This window comes from Podarcis vaucheri, assembly GCF_965113315.1.
Source record: "Podarcis vaucheri genome assembly, chromosome: 10".
Taxonomy (NCBI): Eukaryota; Metazoa; Chordata; class Lepidosauria; order Squamata; family Lacertidae; genus Podarcis; species Podarcis vaucheri.
The window spans coordinates 73,201,395-73,220,149 of NC_138748.1; the positions used below are offsets into that span (position 1 = coordinate 73,201,395).

Below are 18,755 nucleotides of genomic sequence, written 5' to 3' on the forward strand. Positions count from 1 at the left end.
TGTGGCCAGCATGACTAAGCCGCTTCCGGAGAACCAGAGCAGTGCACGGAAATGCCGTTTACCTTCCCGCTGGAGCGGTACCTATTTATCTACTTGCAGTTTGATGTCGTTTCGAACTGCTAGGTTGGCAGGAGCAGGGACCGAGCAATGGGAACTCACCCCGTCGCGGGGATTCGAACCGCCAACCTTCTGATCGGCAAGTCCTAGGCTCTGTGGCTTAACCCACAGCGCCACCCGCGTCCCTATACAAGTTGTACAAGTGACAATAAGGTATTTCAATATGCTGCCTTCCCACAAGCTTACAAAGAAAACGAGGGTGCCGCGCCAAAAATCTACATGCAAACAGTAAAAGTGCGGCTCGGACAAAAATCCTAATTCTGCCATTTAAAGTGCATGAGGAACAAAAAGCGAGGGAGGAGCCCTTGGAATAGTGCAACGGAATAATTCTCCGACCCCCCCCCCAGCCCCCCGAGATGGCCGCTCACCGCCCAGATCTTGGTGCTGCGGCTGGTCTTTCCGTGGGGCTCGAACATCCAGCCGTGGTAGGAGAGGAGAAGCTTGAGGGTCTGTCGGCAGAGCAGGATCCCCGAAATCCAGGCACCCGTGGAGAAAAGGACGACTCCCAGGAGGTGTTTGCTCCGGGGACTCAGGCAGTAATTACAGCTGGGGGGAAGAGAGGGTTAATAATGGGGGGGGTGCCAGCCCCAGGGATGTACTCCTCCTGGGTGACTCTGTGGCACCCCCTTCCTCCTGGGGGTCCTCCTCCTCTTCTAGGCACGCGAAACTACAATTCCCACCAGCTCCAGCACCATCCAACCATGGAAATAATAATAATAAATAATAAAAATAATAAAAATAATAATAATTTATTTATACCCTGCCCTCCCCAGCCAAGACCGGGCTCGGGGCGGCTAACACCAGGTATAAAAACAATCGATTAAAATACAACTTAAAAACAAGATTAAAATGCAGCCTCATTTCAGTAGAAACTCAAATCAAAAGCTTTTGGGGAATGAAAACGTCAAATCTCCACCAAGGCCAACTATCCAGACTGGTCCTACGTGGGCCAGAAAAAAGTCCCCAAGTAGGAGTTCCATCACAGAAGGAGAAAGGAAAAAGGAAAGAGGGGAAGGGGATCAAGTGGATTCCAAGCCAAAGGCCAGGCGGAACAACTCTGTCTTACAGGCCCTGCGGAAAGAAGTCAGATCCTGCAGGGCCCTGGTCTCATGAGACAGAGCGTTCCAGCCGGCCGGAGCCAGTGCTGAAAAGGCCCTGGCTCTGGTTGAGGCTAATCTGACTTCCTTTGGGCCCGGGACCTCCAGGGTGTTACTATTTATGGACCTTAAGGTCCTCCGTGGGGCAGACTGGGAGAGGCGGTCCGGTAGGTACGAGGGTCCTAGGCCGTGAAGGCTGTGATGTGTGGCCCCAAACAGCTGGAGCAGAGGCGGTTTTAGGGTTTGCTGTGACTGCACTGGGTGCCGTGCTACAGGGGGCACCCAAAGAATGGTGCAGAATGCAGCACAAGAGGCGGGGGGTGTGTGCCAAATTTTATAGTTGCGCAGGGCGCCGCCGAAATGTAAGAGCACACAATCCGCCACTAGTTGGAGGGCAGCAGGTTGGCAAAGGATTCTAATGCTTTAAACTCGCCCCTCTGGCTCCTTCACTCCTGCAGCCCAAGGACAAATCTACACTGGCCGGTTAAAACGTTAAAAATACACTATAACAATGAGACACCAGAGGGCGATACAGAGCAGCCATCCGTCGGCAATGGGAAATTGCATTGAGAGCTAGGTAACTTTTTTTTGGTACAGCCTTTAATAGCGTTTTTACAGATCAGTGTAGATCCAGCCCCACGTTGTTTCTTCAAGGGCATCTTACCATGGCGGCTGCTTTCTAAGGGGGCTGATTCTAAGCCTTCTTCAGCCTTGAACTGGTTTGCAGTGGTAGCCAAACTTCACCCTCCAGCTGTTTTGGGACTACGATTCCCATCATCCCTGGCCTCTGGTTGGTTGCAAACGTGCCTCCCAGACAGATAACGTTCGCAACCCGAACGTCCACTGTATATTAATAGTGAAATAATTATTAAGCTTGGTTTTGGAACGCTTTGGCTTTGGAACAGACTTCCGGAACGGATTAAGTTTGAGAACCAAGGTATATAGAAATGAGCAAAGCAGTGATATTTTAGGGAGCTGGCTAGCAGGCGGGGCCCATGACTTACATCATAGGAGCCTACACAACACAAAACACTGTCGCTGTATGTAGCTTTTATTTTATTGGTTTCTTATCTTATATTTTGGAAATGTACATCCAGCTGTGTGTTTTTTCCTTTAAAATTTTTGGGGGCCCCCAAGAGAGTGGGGCCCTAAGCTATAGCTTGTTTAGCCTATGAGAGGGAGTTCTGAATACCTCGGTCCTGTATACCTGAAGGAGTGTCTCCACCCCCATCATTCAGCCCATATGCAGAGGTCCAGCTCCGAGAGCCTTCTGGCGGTTCCCTCCCTGCGAGAAGTGAGGTTACAGGGAACCAGGCAGAGGGCCTTCTCGGTGGTGGTGCCCGCCCTGCGGAACGCCCTCCCACCAGATGTCAAGGCAATAAAAAACTATTTTACTTTTAAAAGACAACTGAAGGCAGCCCTGTTTAGGGAAGCTTTATAATGTCTGACGCTGTATTGTTTTTAATATTCGGTTGGAAACCACCCAGGGTGGCTGGGGAAACCCATATGGACAGGGTATAAATAATAAATTATTATTATTATTATTATTATTATTATTATTATTATTATTATTCTGTTGCACAGGCAAAAGTCCTTGCTCCAGAGGATCTGTTTCTTCAGACATCACCCGTCTCTCTTGTTTTGATATCCCAGGAGATGAGGGAGCGCAGGCCTGGGATGGAGACGTTCGGGGAGACTTGGGAGGGAAGGAGATGCGGTGGGCACTCACCTGCGCGGCAGATGCCTCTGGATCCTGAAGATCAGCCCCATGGAGACGTCAACGTGGAATAAGCTGGAGCCCAGGGTTGTCGCAAAGATTGCCAGCCAGCCGGAAGGTGTTCCCGGGTAGACGCCGGTCAGGATGCTGTTCTGTGGGAAGCAGCCGTGTCAGAAGAGAGTGACAAAAACAAACCCCTGCGTTGCAATACAGACATATCTGCTCAAATACAGCAGCAACACATGGCTAATGAATGTGATAGATGTGTTACTATTGGTAGCAGAAGGTCGTCCAAAATTTACAATTTCCAAATAATATACAGTGGTGCCTCGCAAGACGAAAAGAATCCGTTCTGTGATTCTCTTCGTCTAGTGGTTTTTTCGTCTTGCGTAGCAAGCCCATTGAAGGATTAGCGGATTAGTGCTATTAGCGCTATTAGAGACTTTTAGAGGCTTTTAGCGGCTTATCTGCTGATCGGATCAGCTGATAAGCGTCTTAGCGGCTTAGAAAAAGGGGGGAGGGGAAAAAACCCAGCAGGAACTCACAAGACATTGTCGTCTTGTGAAGCAAGCCCATAGGAAATTCGTTTTGCGAAGCACCTCCAAAACGGAAAACTCTTTCGTCTAGCGAGTTTTCCGTCTTGCGAGGCATTCGTCTTGTGGGGCACCACTGTACCGTATTTTTTGCTCTATAGGACGCACCCGACCATAAGACGCACCTAGTTTTAGAGGGAGAGAACAAGAAAAAAACACCTCTCCCTCTCTGCGCAGCACCCCTTCAGCTAAGCGACAGGAGAAGTGGAGCCCCTTCCATTTCTCCTCCTGCTTCGCTGAAGGGGAGCTGTGCAGAGAGGGAAAGCTACGCAGCGCCTCTCCAGCAAAGCAAAGCCAGGAGAGCAAGAGGGATCAGTGCGCACCGATCCCTCTTGCTCTCCTGGCTTCAGCGAAAGCAACGCGAAGCCGCCGGAGCACAGCAGGAGCGCTCCCGGAGCACTCTGGAAGCTTCGTGAAAATGGATATTTATAACAATAGGTTAACATATGGAGTAAGGTTGAAAGTTAAAGGGTGAGGATTTGCTGAATTAAACACTTGAACTGGAATACAAAATGGGAGGTGTGAGGAGGTCGAGAAACTAGTGAAGAAAATATAAGATTTGAAAATATTAATCTATTTTTCAGTTTTGATTTTTGGTTTTCTTTGCTCTTATTCTTTATTTTTGTATTTCATTTCTTTCTATCAACTGTTTTTTCTATCGTGTATCTTTGTTCTGTTTTGCTTTTTGAATTTGTTGGAACTTGTCTTTATTGTTTTATTGTTTATGAAATAATAATAAATATCATTTTTTTTTAAAAAAAATGGAAGCTTCGTGTTGCTTTTGCTGAAACCATGGAGCCTGCATTCGCTCCATAAGACGCACACACATTTCCCCTTACTTTTTAGGAGGGGAAAGTGCATCTTATAGAGCGAAAAATATGGTATATGTCAGCCCATAACCAAAGAGTAGTCAATGTAATGAGTTACTCGCGAGGAACACCACGATGCAGGCAGAATGCCTTCCCACGTCCAAGAAGTATTGTATTGGATGCTCCAATGTAACAAATCCAATATCAATCAGCAAACAAACAGAACAGTACAAGCGGATTGGATCAACTGTTTCGAAGATGGATCTTCGTCAGCTGATGATGGAATTAAATACATTACATACAATGAATGACAACAAAAATAAAACTGAGCAACCTGCAGAAGGGAGGCCAGAGGTGAGGAAGCACAAGGAACCCAAGGGGTCAACCCCATCTGCATTATGGGGGGTTGGACTAGATGACCTTGGGTGTCCCCATTCCCCCCCCCCCCCGCATTCATTTAAGCAAGGATTTGGGAGCTTCTACAGCCCAGGAAGCACTTTCTCCTAACAGATCAAGGTTTGCCAAAGCTCTACAACCGGCATCCTGAAACTCAGAGCAAGCAACAGCTGTTTTCGTTGCAGGGGAGAGTCCACCTCTACACCTGACATACTGTTATAGATCCAGGTAAACCCTAGAAATCAATAAACGCCAAGGTTTTGATTAACTAGGATATGGATTAAAGTGCAGAAAAGGGCCAGAGAAGGAATTCAGAGAATTCCCAGGCTGGCTTATGGAATCCAACCTGGACAAGCAAGCGCCATTAAGGGGGGGGGGAGAGATGGGCCATTGAGGAGAGGAATCCTTTGGCCTGGGGGTGATGGGGTGTAGGTCCAAGGGGGCAGGAAAAGGGAGGTTTGAAGCAGGGATTCCGGGGAAGAGGAAGGAGGAAGAGGGGGGATCCATCTTTGATTGATTGATTGAATCTGTATACTGTCCTATACCAGGGATCAGCAAACTTTTTCAGCAGGGGGCCGGTCCACTGTCTCTCAGACCTTGTGGGGGGCCGGACAATATTTTTTGGCCTCTGTGAAAGCCATGCACTGGAGGGGATTATCAGATATGGCACTGTGGAATAGATGGGGCTAGCACAGGTGAAATAAGACCCAAGGTACACGGAACGGGGCTCTGAAGCTCTGGAGGAAACTGTGGAGTTGGAAGGGACCCTAGAGGTCCTCTAGACCCTGCAGTGCATTGGAAGGAAACAGAGCAGCTGGGGCAGCCCCGGGTCAATTCTAGGATTCCGCGTTGCTCCACTCGAACTCAAATCCTTTTTTTTTTTTTATAATAATTTTTATTACATTTTTTGCAGAAATAACAAAGAGATAAAAAGAAAAAAAGACAAGAAAAAAAAAAAGGAAAAAGAAAAACACAACCATTTCGATAACTCATTTCAAATTTCCATTGGACTTCCCCCATCCCTCGCAGAATGCATTTCTTGACAATAAATTTATCAGCAAATTATATCCTTATTTCGTGTGTTTCTTTCTATTTTCAATTACAATTTAAGTTTAAACCTCTTGATCAACATATACTCTAAGCAATATACCATAATATCGTTTTTACCCATTTAAACCTTGGTTCTTTCGTAAATCTTATCAAATTTCATAAATAATTAAGTTTTGTTACTGGGGCTAGATTCCCAATCACACGACATCTTATGTTTCATATAACTTATAATACTTTTGCAAATAGTCTTTAAATTTTTTCCAGTCCTCCTCCATTGCTTCTTCTCCCAAGTCTCGGAGAAGACTCGAACTCAAATCCTGCTCACCTTGATGCGGGCGAAACGCTTCTTCCAGGAGGAGAGGCCGGACAGGTAGATCTGCTTGAGGGCTTCTCGGCTCAGCTGGAAATCCACCCCTTCCGGGGTGACCGTGAACTGGAAGGCCACGGCCTGGTGGGCTTCCGCCATCTTGAAGGCTCCGCTGTCACCTGGACGTGGGGGGGGAGGGGTTGAGAGCAGCACCCACAACCAGACAAATCCACTGTCCCCAGAAAACCCAGAGCATTCTTGTAAAAGACTGACCCTGAAATAGGAATAAAGGCATATTATATGCCCCACATTGCAGACCCTCCAAGTGTCCCTGTTTTCCCAGATTTACAGAAGCCCTCCTGCTTTTACATAAAAGGTAAAGGGACCCCTGACCATTAGGTCCAGTCGTGGCTGACTCTGGGGTTGCGGTGCTCATCTCGCTTTATTGGCCGAGGGAACCGGCGTACAGTCATGTGGCCAGCATGACTAAGCCGCTTCTGGCAAACCAGAGCTGCGCACGGAAACGCCATTTACCTTTCCGCCAGAGCGGTACCTATAGTATTTATCTACTTGCACGTTGACGTGCTTTCGAACTGCTAGGTTGGCAGGAGCAGGGACCGAGCAAAGGGAGCTCACCCCGTTGCGGGGATTCGGACCGCTGACCTTCTGATTGGCAAGTCCTAGGCTCTGTTTCCTTAGGATGTCCCTATTTTCATTGGAGAAATGTTGGAGGGTACGGAGTTATGAGACACCCCCCTCCAAGGGTCTGGGCAACTTTCTGGGATGCATGGCAGTGGTGGGCGGGGCCATGGGCCAAGGTGGGTGGAGCAAAAAATGCAAATTGCAACCAGGCTTGCTCCTCAGCACGCGTGCGCGCGCGCGCACACACACACTCCCCTGAGAATGGCAAGCAAGGGGGGCCACCAGGGGGCGCATTGGAAGATGGCCGACAATAACATCGCTCCGACCCACACGAGGTAATTAAGAGGCTGCTATGGGAGTATGTAGCCTCCCTTGCCCCCCCAAGGGGATGGGGGGGACTGCCTTGCCAGCTGTGTCCATAATTCACCCCCGGATTCGAAAGAAGGGGGTATGGACACTTGGCACGAAGCCCTCGGGTGAGGTCGGCTCTCCCTGACGCTGTCTCTAATCAGCGCACTGGTTCGCATTAGCTCGAAATATATAATTGGAAATGTATAATTGGAAAGAAGCTAATGCACATGCATCAAGTGAAGATCGGGAGTAAAGACTGCTGACTAACAGGACCTCTGCGAGCAGAGCGACGGGTTGGACAAATAAATCAAGTGAAGAATCATCATTAAAAGACTGGTATGTTGGAGTGAAACGGAAAGGGGGGGGAGGAAAAAACTTTTCTTTTTTTGCCTTATGTGAGTACTAATAACCCTCCCCTCCAGAGAGAAGAATCTTTGCTATTATTAATCACAAGCAGGAGACCAAGAACTGTGTGGGAATGAATTACTGATTAAAGAGAGGACTGGTGGAAACATCGGGGAATGGAAGGAAAGTTTTATGACGCAGTTATAAACGGAATTTCGTGAAGACAGGCTTGCCCACAGGAGGATGAGGGGGAGGAGGACAAGGGTCATTGGAATGTGAATGCATGGTTATCGGAACGTTATCTTGACCTAGCAGAGCCCTCTGAGATATAGATTGGCAAGCCTGTGAATCAACGGACAGACTGTGGGAATGTTTTCAACGGAGGTGTGGAAATGGCGCCTGTCCTTTATGTGATACGACTCTTGGAGAGTGTAAAACCCACACAGGAGATGTTTGTCTTTCACCCGTTTGTGAAGATTATCAGAGATCACAAAGAAAGGAATATATGATAACAACAAGAAGGTGAAGAAAATAACAAAAAGACTATCTGGACAGAACTGGTTACAACTGTTTAATCAAAGCAGCAGCAATAGTGATGTTTGCACCCCTTTTGGAGCTTGAAGTATGGGTACCCCCAACAAAAATTTTAAAAATCTGGCTGTATAATTAATGTGATTTGGAAATAATGTGATTTGATTGGCCTGTTAATAAAAATTATACTTAAAAAAAGAGAGAGAGAGAGAGAATGGCAAGCAAGAGGGAGATCAGACTTCCAGGATAAGAGTCCCCTGCCAGGCAAAAATAATCAAGGAGGGCTTTGATTTATTTATGGGCTACTTTTAAAATGAGGCTGCTTTTTAAATTGCATTTTAGCCTGTATTTTAAATTGGGTTTTTTGTTTCTGTCCCCCCCCCATTATGTTTCCATTGTAATTTTACTGGTGTTAGCCACCCTGAGCCCAGCTTTGGCCGAGGAGGGCGGGGTATAAATAAAATTTATTATTATTATTATTATTATTATTATTATTATTATTATTATTATGAAGTGGAGGGTCAGTGAGGGGTGTTGCCTGAAGACAGGGGGCATGGCCCAGGGTTTATTTCAAAACACTTCACTTCACAACGCAAGAAATAAATAAATGATGCAATCAAATTCAGCAGTCCTTTTTTTCTAGAAAAAAAAATGTTTAAGGGACTCTCATTTTCCTACTCATATTGAAAAAATGCCCCTCAATGAGGCCAAACTTAGATTCACAAAATGTTTAGGGGTATGTGTACCCCTGTGTCTCCCCAGAAAAAAGCACTGAAAATCAGAACAGGACAACGTAGCGACGTAACCACTAAAAACCATAGCTCCGTATATCAGTCTCAGATTATCTAATGTACATCCCCCAAAGCCCACTGAAAGAGATACGCTTAACTGCCTGCCATTGCAAAGCCACGGTGCCACTACAAAAAAGGCCCTGCACAGGAGTCCACCCCCTGGGCTTCCTATGGCAAGGTACACAGGGCAGGGGCCCCTGCTTTGCACCTCAGTGTGGGGGCAGATCTGTAGGCCAAGAGGCAGCAGTTCCTGGGGTCTCCTTGCCCCACTGGGCCCTTTAAAAACTGCCCTTCTTCCTATTTTATTTTAAGGAAGGGGATAGCACCCATTTAAGAAACAGCGAGGAGTTTGGCGCGGTTGCATCCGCTCAGAAAGTACCACCCAAAGCAGCTCCCAGGAGAGAGGCTGAAGCGAGCCAGGGTCAGAGCGGAAGGTCTAGCTTCCTCCTTCATCGCATCTCCATGCTGGGGAAAGCCCGTCCTGTTGAATTCCTGCCCGTCATGGAGCTGTCGAAGGCACAGCAGCCCTGCCAGAAGGGGAGAAGAAAACGGCAAAGTTGGCGATGGAAATCCTCCCCTCTTGGGCTGCACGGCACCAAAGGCAAGCCAAGGGGTTTCTGCAGGAGCAAGGTATTTTGGAGTGCCGGGGGTGCGAGTGCGAGATCCAAGAGGAAAGGGGCTTCACACCTCCCCCTGCAAGGTGCAGGTCAAAGGTAGCTGCTCACCGGTGGATGTCTTCTCAGGGCAGGGGGAAGCCTCTATCTTCTGAGCCCCCAACTGCCATGGAATCCCCAGACAGAGCACCTTCCTCCCTGCTCCATTTAAAGAAACAGGTCTACTGTGGGCATCAGCTTCATAGTGAAAAATGTGGCGCCTCTAGCAGCAGGCAGAAAGTCACCAGGGGGAACTTTGTGATAAGAATTTTAAGGTCTTAGCTATGTAATAAATGTTCGTAAATGTACCAAGCAAACACGTACATAAATATAGAAACCCCATGTCTGAAAAGCCCACAGAAAAAAAGTCCTGAACACATTGACCTCAATTATTTCTCGGCAAGGTCAAAGTGGGAAACCTTCCCATTGTCTTTTTCCTTCACAAATCCTGTCTTAAGGGCACATTTAAGATATGAATAGGGTGTGAGGCTGTGACCTGGCTCAGGAACTAAGTATTTATCATCACAAAAGACTGGCCAGGCTCCCCAGGCAATCCAATCAAGTGACCATTAAACAGGTAACCTGGCAGACAGGAGGTAAACAAAGCACTCAGATTTCTGCTGTAAACCGCTCTTTCTGTGATGTAGGTATGATGTATGGAGGGGTGGTCTTGAGCTCCAGGGCAGGCCATTTAAAATCTCTATATAAGGCCTTGTGTGCCATTGTTCTGGGTTCCTCCTCCCTCCTGCGCGTGGTGAGTGAGGACCCTGTTGCAACAGATCAATAAAGATCAGGCTTACTAGCTGCTTTGCTTCTCAGTATTCTCTGGTTGGACTCTGCTATTTTCTCCTACTAATAGGGAACCTATGTAAGGACTCTATATGGGCTCTTGGGTACCCCATAAGGGGAAAAGGGCAGATTTTTGTTTACAGCAACTTCTCCCTTCACAGCACCCCCACGTTGTTGTTTTTAAAATTGATTTCCAATATAGAACAAGAGAGAGAGAAAAGAATACAGAGCCACAATCCTCACTCCCCCCCCCCCCACTCCAGGACAGATCAATCTAGTTAAGTTTGCCAAAGTCCGATCCGTGATTTCGGTCATCGCCATTCTCCGGCATATACCGTATTTTTTGCTCCATAAGACGCACCTGACCATAAGATGCACCTAGTTTTTAGAGAAGGAAAACAAGAGGAAAAAAAATTCTGAATGAAACAGTGGATGTATCATTTTTGTGGTTCATGCTGTGGCCACAGACATGTGATTTGACAGTGAGTTTGGAGAATCCATGTGGATCTGTGCTTTGTAACCACGTTTTTGCACCATTGCGGCCCCACGAAACAGTGGACACCTGATTTTTTTGGGTGCAGGCTATAGCCATGGACATGCTATGTTATCTGATGGTGAATTTGGGGTGACCCAATGCAAAAATCCCAAGAATCCATGGGCTTTTACCTCCCCCCTCCCAGGCAGCCTCCTTTATCGCGTCCCTTATCTCCCTCCCGATCGCTTGCCGTTCAGCGGCTTTGTTTCAACACCCACTTCCCTCCTCCCCCCCAAAAAAACACAATCTGTTTTTGCCCCAGGGCAATTCGGCTCCAAGGACCATGCATTCGCTCCATAAGATGCACAGACATTTCCCCTTACTTTTTAGGAAGAAAAAAGTTCGTCTTATGGAGCGAAAAATACGGTATTTTATAAAAGGATGCCATATTTCAACAAAATCGTCTACACCACTTGTATTCTTCAACGCATGCAATCTCTTTGTTATTTTTTTCTGATGCAACAATAGACCATGCCTTCGGTTTCCAAAGAGAGACACACAGATGTTCCCCTCCTTTCGAATGCTGTGCCAACGCATCTGCCTGGTTGTGCTGCTGTGGAAAGCAGAGAGCTCGTCTCCGCTAAGGAAAGAAAGGATAAAGGCAAAGGGGGAGGACTTTCTAAACAGTGGCTTTCCTTTGCCTGCCCAGGAAATGGCCAGTTTACATGGCCTGCTGTTGTGTTCACCTAATGGCTATCGATCTGAAATATTGTTGCAGGTTTGGGAGGCCAGTCAAGATGTTGTCTTGAGTCCCTCCCCATTCTTGGGAGCCTGTATCTGTGCGGGTAGAAAGACTCTCTCAAGGCAAATCTTTAAAAATGTAGTAGGAACACAGACATCTGGGAAACACTGGCCTGCGAGCGCTCCAGTTGGAGAACAGCCTTTACCAAAGGTGTCATGGGCTTGGAAGACACTCGAACTCAGGACGCAAGGGAGAAACGTGATAAGAGGAAGGCACGCTTGGCAAATCCACACCGGGATCAACTCAACCAATGTCCCTACTGTGGAAGGACGTGTGGATCCAGAATTGGCCTCCACAGTCACTTAAGGATACACTGTTAAAACCGTGTTTAGGGAAGACAATCTTACTTGGCTACAAGTGATTGCCGAACAACAACAACAAGAAGAAGAAGAAGAAGAAGAAGAAGAAGAAGAAGAAGAAGAAGAAGGTATAAGAGCAAGCTTGCCAAACCAGTCCCTTTGTCAGAAGGTCAGCGGTTCGAATCCCCGCGACGGGGTGAGCTCCCATTGCTCGGTCCCTGCTCCTGCCAACTTAGCAGTTCGAAAGCACAACAAAGTGCAAGTAGATAAATAGGTACCACTCCGGCGGGAAGCTAAACAGCGTTTCCGTGCGCTGCTCTGGTTCGCCAGAAGCAGCTTATCATGCTGGCCACGTGACCCGGAAAAACTGTCTGTGGACAAACGCCGGCTCCCTCAGCCAGTAAAGTGAGATGAGCGCCGCAACCCCAGAGTCGTCCACGAATGGACCTTACGGTCCCTTTACCTTTACCTTTAAAGCAGGGACAGGGAACTCCTGTGAGAGCCCATCCCCGGCTGCTGTCCATCACCACTGCCTCCTGGGGGAGTGAGTTCTGTACATTAACAGGCCTCCTATACCCTTCAAATACGTACAACTGGGTGGGAGGCGGGGCTTTTCGTCCTCCCTCTCTGCCAGCCTTTGTTGGGAGCAGCAATGAAAGAGGAGGGGAAGGGAGGCCCGAGCCAGGAGCCCCCCCTTCCAGCCACCTTCTCTTGCTGGCTCCTGCCACTCAGGACTCGCTGTTTATATCTCCTGCTGGGAACAGAGCTCAGCCTTGGCTCAGGGAGGCTGTTTCCATCACGTGGGGCTGGCCTGGGGCCAAGAAGGGAAGTCTCAGCCTCTGCCCTGGGTGTCAGGCGAACATGAACCACAGACTCCCTCCGGTGCGTCACTCCCAGAAGATGTCAAATGAGAAAAGGATCAGCTTCAGAAGCCACGAGAGAGAGAGAGAGAGAGAGAGAGAGAGTTCTTCTCCTGAGCGCGTGCAAAGTGCATTTCTTTCGACAGTGAGCAGTCGTGTCACCGGAGGAGGCGTGCTTCTTCACCTAATGCCCATTGCATTCTGAAAGTGGTCCCTAACCCAAGCCTCCCTCCAAAGTTTGTTCCGAAAAGGGAGCAAACTAGCCAAACAACATTATCTTTGTTACGGCTCCCTAAATCCAAAGAGCAGCTCTGTGCGACGTGGACGCTTCCTTTGTTATTTAAAAATTATTTGATAGCCAGAAGGCATACTCATAGAATCATAGAGATGATAATTAATAATAATAATAATAATAATAATAATAATAATAATAATAATTTGTACCCCGCCCATCTGGCTGGGTTTCCCCAGGCACTCTGGGCGGCTTCCAACAACATATTAAAATACAATGGTCTGTTAAACATTAAAAGCTTCCCTAAACTTCCATCATGAATGTTTTACTAACTCGCCATCTACTTCTGGTCGCTTGCATACACAATGAAATTTGCCACCAAAATCTATATACAGAGATGGAAGGGACCAACAAGGATCATCACCCAAACCCATGACCCTAAGATTGAAAGTCTCAGGCTCCACCGACTCTGACCTGTTCTGTGAAAGACAACATTATAAGTCGCTCTGAGATACTTTTGCAGTAAGCGGCAGGTAAACAGAAATATGAATACAGCATTGGACTATGACAAAAGTGCCTCTGACCACAAAAGAAATGCCTTCTGGTTCCCCTGGTCTGTATATTCAGGTACCACCAGTGCAGTTCAGAAGCACCCTGTGCCTTTACAAAGCGATGCAAAAGGCATTGCTGGGGGATGGACTAGATGACCCTCAGAGGTCCCCTCCCGCTCTCAAATTCTAAGGTTCTTTGGGAATGTGGAGCCTGCCCCTCGGACAACCCTCCCCAACAGCAATCCAATCCACTGATGACTCCACAAAGTATCAAACGATGTACTTTACCAATAAAGGCAAAGCAGGGATCCCTTATCATCTTTGCTTTTTCTTATCATTCTTACTGGGTTTGTTTTGAGTGAGGGGGGGGCTTGGAGGGGGGGTGAACTGCTCCCTTGGCTGCTCCTTCCCAGCTGGAAAGTCCTGCATTTGTTTAAAAGGGGGATAAGATGCGGGTGGCACTGTGGGTTAAACCACAGAGCCTAGGGCTTGCTGATCAGAAGGTTGGCGGTTCAAATCCCCGCAATGACGGGGTGAGCTCCCGTTGCTCGGTCCCTGCTCCTGCCCACCAGCAGTTCGAAAGCACGTCAAAGTGCAAGTAGATAAATAGGTACCGCTCCGGCAGGAAGGTAAACGGCGTTTCCGTGCACTGCTCTGGTTCTCCAGAAGCGGCTTAGTCATGCTGGCCACATGACCCAGAAGTTGTACGCCGGCTCCCTCGGCCAATAAAGCGAGATGAGCGCCCCAACCCCAGAGTCAGCCACAACTGGACTTAATGGTCAGGGGTCCCTTTACCTTTACCTTTAAGAGTAGCGAGTGACACCCCCCCCCAAGGACTAGCATCTGGAGTCCCTTTGCTCCTGGGGTGTCTCTGCCCCTGAGCATGGAAGGCCTGGTCAAATGCCCCCCACCTCCAAGTCCCCCCAAGTCCCCCTGAAGCTGCAGGACCAACTGGCTGCCCAGCCTCCCGATCTCACACAGATGGAAGATTCGGGACAGGCAAAAGGACTTCTTCACGCAGCACAAAGTTAACCGATGGAACTCCCTGCCACAGGAGGCCATGCTGGCCACCAAACTAGGCCATAGCTAGTTTTCAGAAAACCAGGCTCAGGGCAGCTAACAGCAAATTTAAAACACTTAATTCATGCAACAAAAAACAGCATAAAATACATTGTAAAACGTGGATAACGATAAATTCAGAATTCAAAAATCAATTTAGGGGGGAAATCCATCCAATAAACCTTAGATGATCACCAGGGCTAGCTGGCTAAATTAGTCCTCTTTGGGCCAGCGAGGAGACCAGAGGTCTCCTGGGACAGAGCATTCCACCAGGTTGGAGCCATCACTGAGAAGGCCCTGGCCCTGGTGGAGGATAATCTGACTTCCTTAGGGACCTCTAAGGCCCCCAATATTCAAATCAAGGGGGGGGAACGAGCACATCCTTGCCTATCCTGACACCACACTCAGTGGCTACTTAGTGGCTGAGATTCCTGCATAGCAGGGGGTTGGATTGGATGACCCCTGGGGTTCCCCACAGGAGTCGCTGTAATTCCCCTGAAATTGACCGGGGTGGGGAGGGGGCTTGTGGGATTTTCTGGGGAGGGGGTCTGTCTTTTCCTCACGCCTTTGCTAGAGGGATCCATGTCCAGGGTCTGCCCCGCGGAGAAGGAAAAGGGCGACATGCGTTGAAATATCCTTGCATCTGGGTGATCCCTCCGGGGTGTCAGCAAAACCCATCGCCGCAGCCCACCCCTCGCTGCTATGTGTGTTGCGACGGAAAAGCACTCTGCACGCACTCAGAGACGCCGGTGAGAGCCCCGGCGCAACGCCCCTCCCCGCGTCCAGAGCGCAGCTTTGCTCCGCGCCGTCGGGGAGGTCAGGATCCGGTCTCCACCCCCCCACCCCCGCCCCGATCCTGCAAAAAAAGGGCAAGGCTCCAGAGCCCCCACCCCTGCCAGTCGGACGGTAGGCGCTGGTACCTGCTCGGGAACAGGGAGGGGAGGCGAGGCGGGGCGGGGGTCCCCGTCGGACGACGGCTCCGCTGCAGCCCTTCCCCGGGAGACGGGACGGGACGGGACGGCTGGCCGGCTGGCTGGTTCTCTGGCGGGGCTCCCTGCGCGCCCGTAACCTGACACTGGCGCGGCTGCGGCTGCCCTACTTGGAAGGAGGGGGCGGGCGGCGCCCCCACCTCTCCAAGGCTCTGCTGCGCCACAGGGCGACGGGGTGGGCTGGGGGCACCCAGGACGCTGCCTCGGTCCCCCGGCCGGCCCCTCCGATCATCAGCTGGGGAGAGCTCCCCCCTTCGCACAAGAGCAGCGCCAGTTCCCTTCCTTGCCGGCTGCAGAAGCGCCCTCGCCCCTAGGCACGAAGCCCCCCCAGGCTGTATGTTGGGCGGTGGGGGACGCGAGGTTCCCCGCAGGTTATTGGCTCGTATCTGTCAACTTTTCCCTTTTCTTGCGAGGAACCCTATTCGGAATAAGGGGATTTTCCTTTAAAATGGGGTAAACGTTGACAGCTGTGTATTGGCTGCGCGTGCTGGGCTGATCGATTTATTCTACTTTTCTGACATTTGTATCCAACTTTCCTCCGAGGAGCTCAATGTGTCGTGCGTGGGTCTCCCCGTCTTATCCTCCCAGCAACACCGCGAGGCAGGCCAGGTTGAGAATGTGCGTGAGTGACTGGCCCAAAGTCACCCCCTGAACTTTTCGTCTCTGACCACTAGGCCAGATGTTGACGGGAGTTGGGCTCCAAGATCTTTTAGAGGGCCACAGGGTAGCCCTCCCGTGCCTTCGGGCACAGACGCTTCCTGAGTGCATGTCTCGGGGAGCATGTCCAACAGAACTCACTGAAAAAGCATTTGCTGTGCACATCAATTGTATTTTCACGTGGCTGCAATATATAAATATATAGATTAGAGGCACAGGTCGGACAGGGAGGCAGAACAGAGTGGGACTATGACTCCCCTTGATCTGGACACTAGACTTCTGTTGATGCAGCCCAGAACAGCCTTTTTTGCTGCTGCGTCACACCGTGGACTCATGTTCAACCACAACCCTGAGATCCTTTTCACATGTGAGTTCTGTAGTTTGACTCTGCACTGTGTGAAAAAGTCTTTTATCTGTCCCGAATCTTCATTGAAAACCCACAAGTTCTCCTTTTAGGAGAGGGAAAACTTACCTCTATCTGCTTTCTCCAGGCCGTGGAGAATTTTATCAACTTCTGCTGTGTTGCCTTCTTACTCACCTTTTCTAAAAAGTCCCCAAAGACCATGCAATCTTTCATCCTAGGGGAGTCACTCCACAGACACCCCTCTTGGTCTTTCAGTTACCCTTCTCCACCCCTAAGGTATCATTTTTGAGCCGCTGCAATGCTGCTGTAACCGTGCGATGCCTTGCACATTCCCACCTGTGCAAAGTGCAAAGGGAACCCTCTCCAGGGAGTTCCCTGGGCCTCCTCCGATCACCTGCACCAGGAGATGCAGAGATAAACCCTCCAGCATCCCCCAGCAGCACCCAGGTGGCCAGCTTGTGCCTGCGCCTCCCTCCTTGCAAGCTCCGAAGGGTCTGCTTTTACCTGCGACCTTCACCCTGCGTGGCTGACCTTTCTTCCTCCAGGTGAAGCAGTTCAGCTGGGCCCAGGTAGCTGCTGTTGCAGTAAACAGCAAGCAGCAACCTGCAGCCTGGGACAGCCCCTTGCAGCCGGAAGGGCATTTGGAGGAGACTCCTGGCTCCCTGTGCGCCAGGCTGAGCCATTCCCCCCCCCCAGGAGTCACGGATAGAGGAAGCAGGAGGGGCCAGTCGTGCTGCTTTTGCTAAGCAAAAAGGGGTGTGTGAACAACAGGCATTGTTCCAGCTCCACCAACTGGACTCGCTCTGCAAGGTCTGTGCAAACTCCACTTGGCCTTCAGAGAAGAGTGTCTTCCCAAGGTCCTGGATAAATGTAAGAGCGTAAGCAGAGTGTTGCTGGATCAGGCCCATCTGGGCCAGCATTCTGGTCTCACAGTGGCCAACCTATTATGCCTATTATGGGAAACCCGCAAGCAACATCTTGAGTACAAGAGCAACTCTCCCCTCCTGTGGTTTCCAGCACAGTGGGACCTTGGTTCTCAACCGCCTTGGTACTCAGACAACTTGGAACCCAAACGCTGCTAAACCCAGAAGGAAGTGTTCCGGTTTGCAAACTTTTTTTGGAAGCCAAACCTGCTCCGTTTTGAGTGCCACACTTCCATCTTGAGTGTTACGCTGAGGTTTCTGTTTTTGCTATTTATTTTTGCGTTATTGTTTTTGCGGCTCTTTTTGTGTGTGTTTGTGTGACACTGTGGAACCCAGGTCAGGCACTGATTGGTGGTGTGACTGCAGCACATGGCTTATTGCTTTCATTTTATGGATCCATGGTCTCGTTAGATAGTAAAAATCATGTTAAATTGCTGTTTTAGGGGGTTGTTTTCCAAAGTGTGGAACGGATTGATCCATTTTGCATTGCTTTCTATGGGAAAGCGTGCCTTAGTTTTGGAATGCTTTGGTTTTGGAACGGAGTACTGGAATGGATTAAGCATGAGAACCAAGGGACCACTGTAACTGGGAATTGGAAACATTTCTGTTTTCAGCTGTAGAGGCAGAGCAGAGCCATTGCGGCTAGTAAGCCATTGGCAGCCCTCTCTTTCTCCTCACATGAATTTCTCCAACCATTTTAAAGCCATCTTGGTTGTTGGCCACCACTGCTTCCTGTGGCAGGGAGTTCCGCAGTTCCAGTCCAGGCCCAGTTTCCTTGGACTGAAGGGCAAGGGAGACTGTCTTGTCTTTAGAGAAGATGGATTTATTTACACACGCATATAGCCAGTGGCTGGAAACCACAGGAGGCATGGATGTAGCCAGGATTTATTGCAGGGGGCAGGGGCACAGAACAAGTTATCAGTGATGCAATTGGTCAGTTCGTTAAGCATATTTATTTATTTGCTTGATTTTTTCAGGGTGGGGGGAACAGCTGCCAGGACGTAGAGATTGGGATGCCTCCCCCCCCCCCCAGCTTCCAGCCCAGCCATTTTTTTCTCCTTTCTAGGAGAAGGTGGTTTCCAGCCAGGTGATGTGGGGAAAGGCCCACCCCCCCGTCTCCATGACAACGGTGCAGGTGAAGGTGCTTAGCTTGGCCCAGCTGGAGCCAGTTAGCCTCATGAGGAAACTGCTTTGGCCCCTTCAACAGGATCTCCTAAAAACTTCATGGATATAGAATCGTGGGCCTGGAAGGGACCCCCAGATATAATCTGGACCTTCACCACCTCCCCCCACCTGGCCCTGTAACACTAAAGGTAAAGGACCCCTGGATGGTTGAGTCCAGTCAAAGGCGACTCT

The 18,755-nt window shown here is 49.4% G+C and overlaps 1 protein-coding gene across 4 annotated transcripts in view; it reads right to left on the reverse strand.

The window, feature by feature from the left end:
• The window catches only part of CPT1B (carnitine palmitoyltransferase 1B), a 41,893-nt gene extending 24,778 nt beyond the window's left edge, over positions 1-17,115 (reverse strand). The window contains exons 1-5 of one of the 4 annotated variants that reach the window (XM_082238839.1): positions 9,472-9,622; positions 9,129-9,273; positions 6,105-6,265; positions 2,944-3,083; positions 486-663 (exon numbers count right to left, since the gene is read on the reverse strand). In XM_082238839.1, the coding sequence (XP_082094965.1) occupies positions 486-663; positions 2,944-3,083; positions 6,105-6,245 (459 nt within the window). In that variant the 5' untranslated portion in view covers positions 6,246-6,265; positions 9,129-9,273; positions 9,472-9,622. Of the gene's footprint in view, positions 1-485; positions 664-2,943; positions 3,084-6,104; positions 6,266-9,125; positions 9,274-9,471; positions 9,623-15,386; positions 15,537-16,980 lie in introns of those variants that run through there. The other 3 variants (XM_082238838.1, XM_082238841.1, XM_082238840.1) reach the window with 3 other exon arrangements.
• Between the last annotated feature and the right edge of the window lie 1,640 nt (positions 17,116-18,755).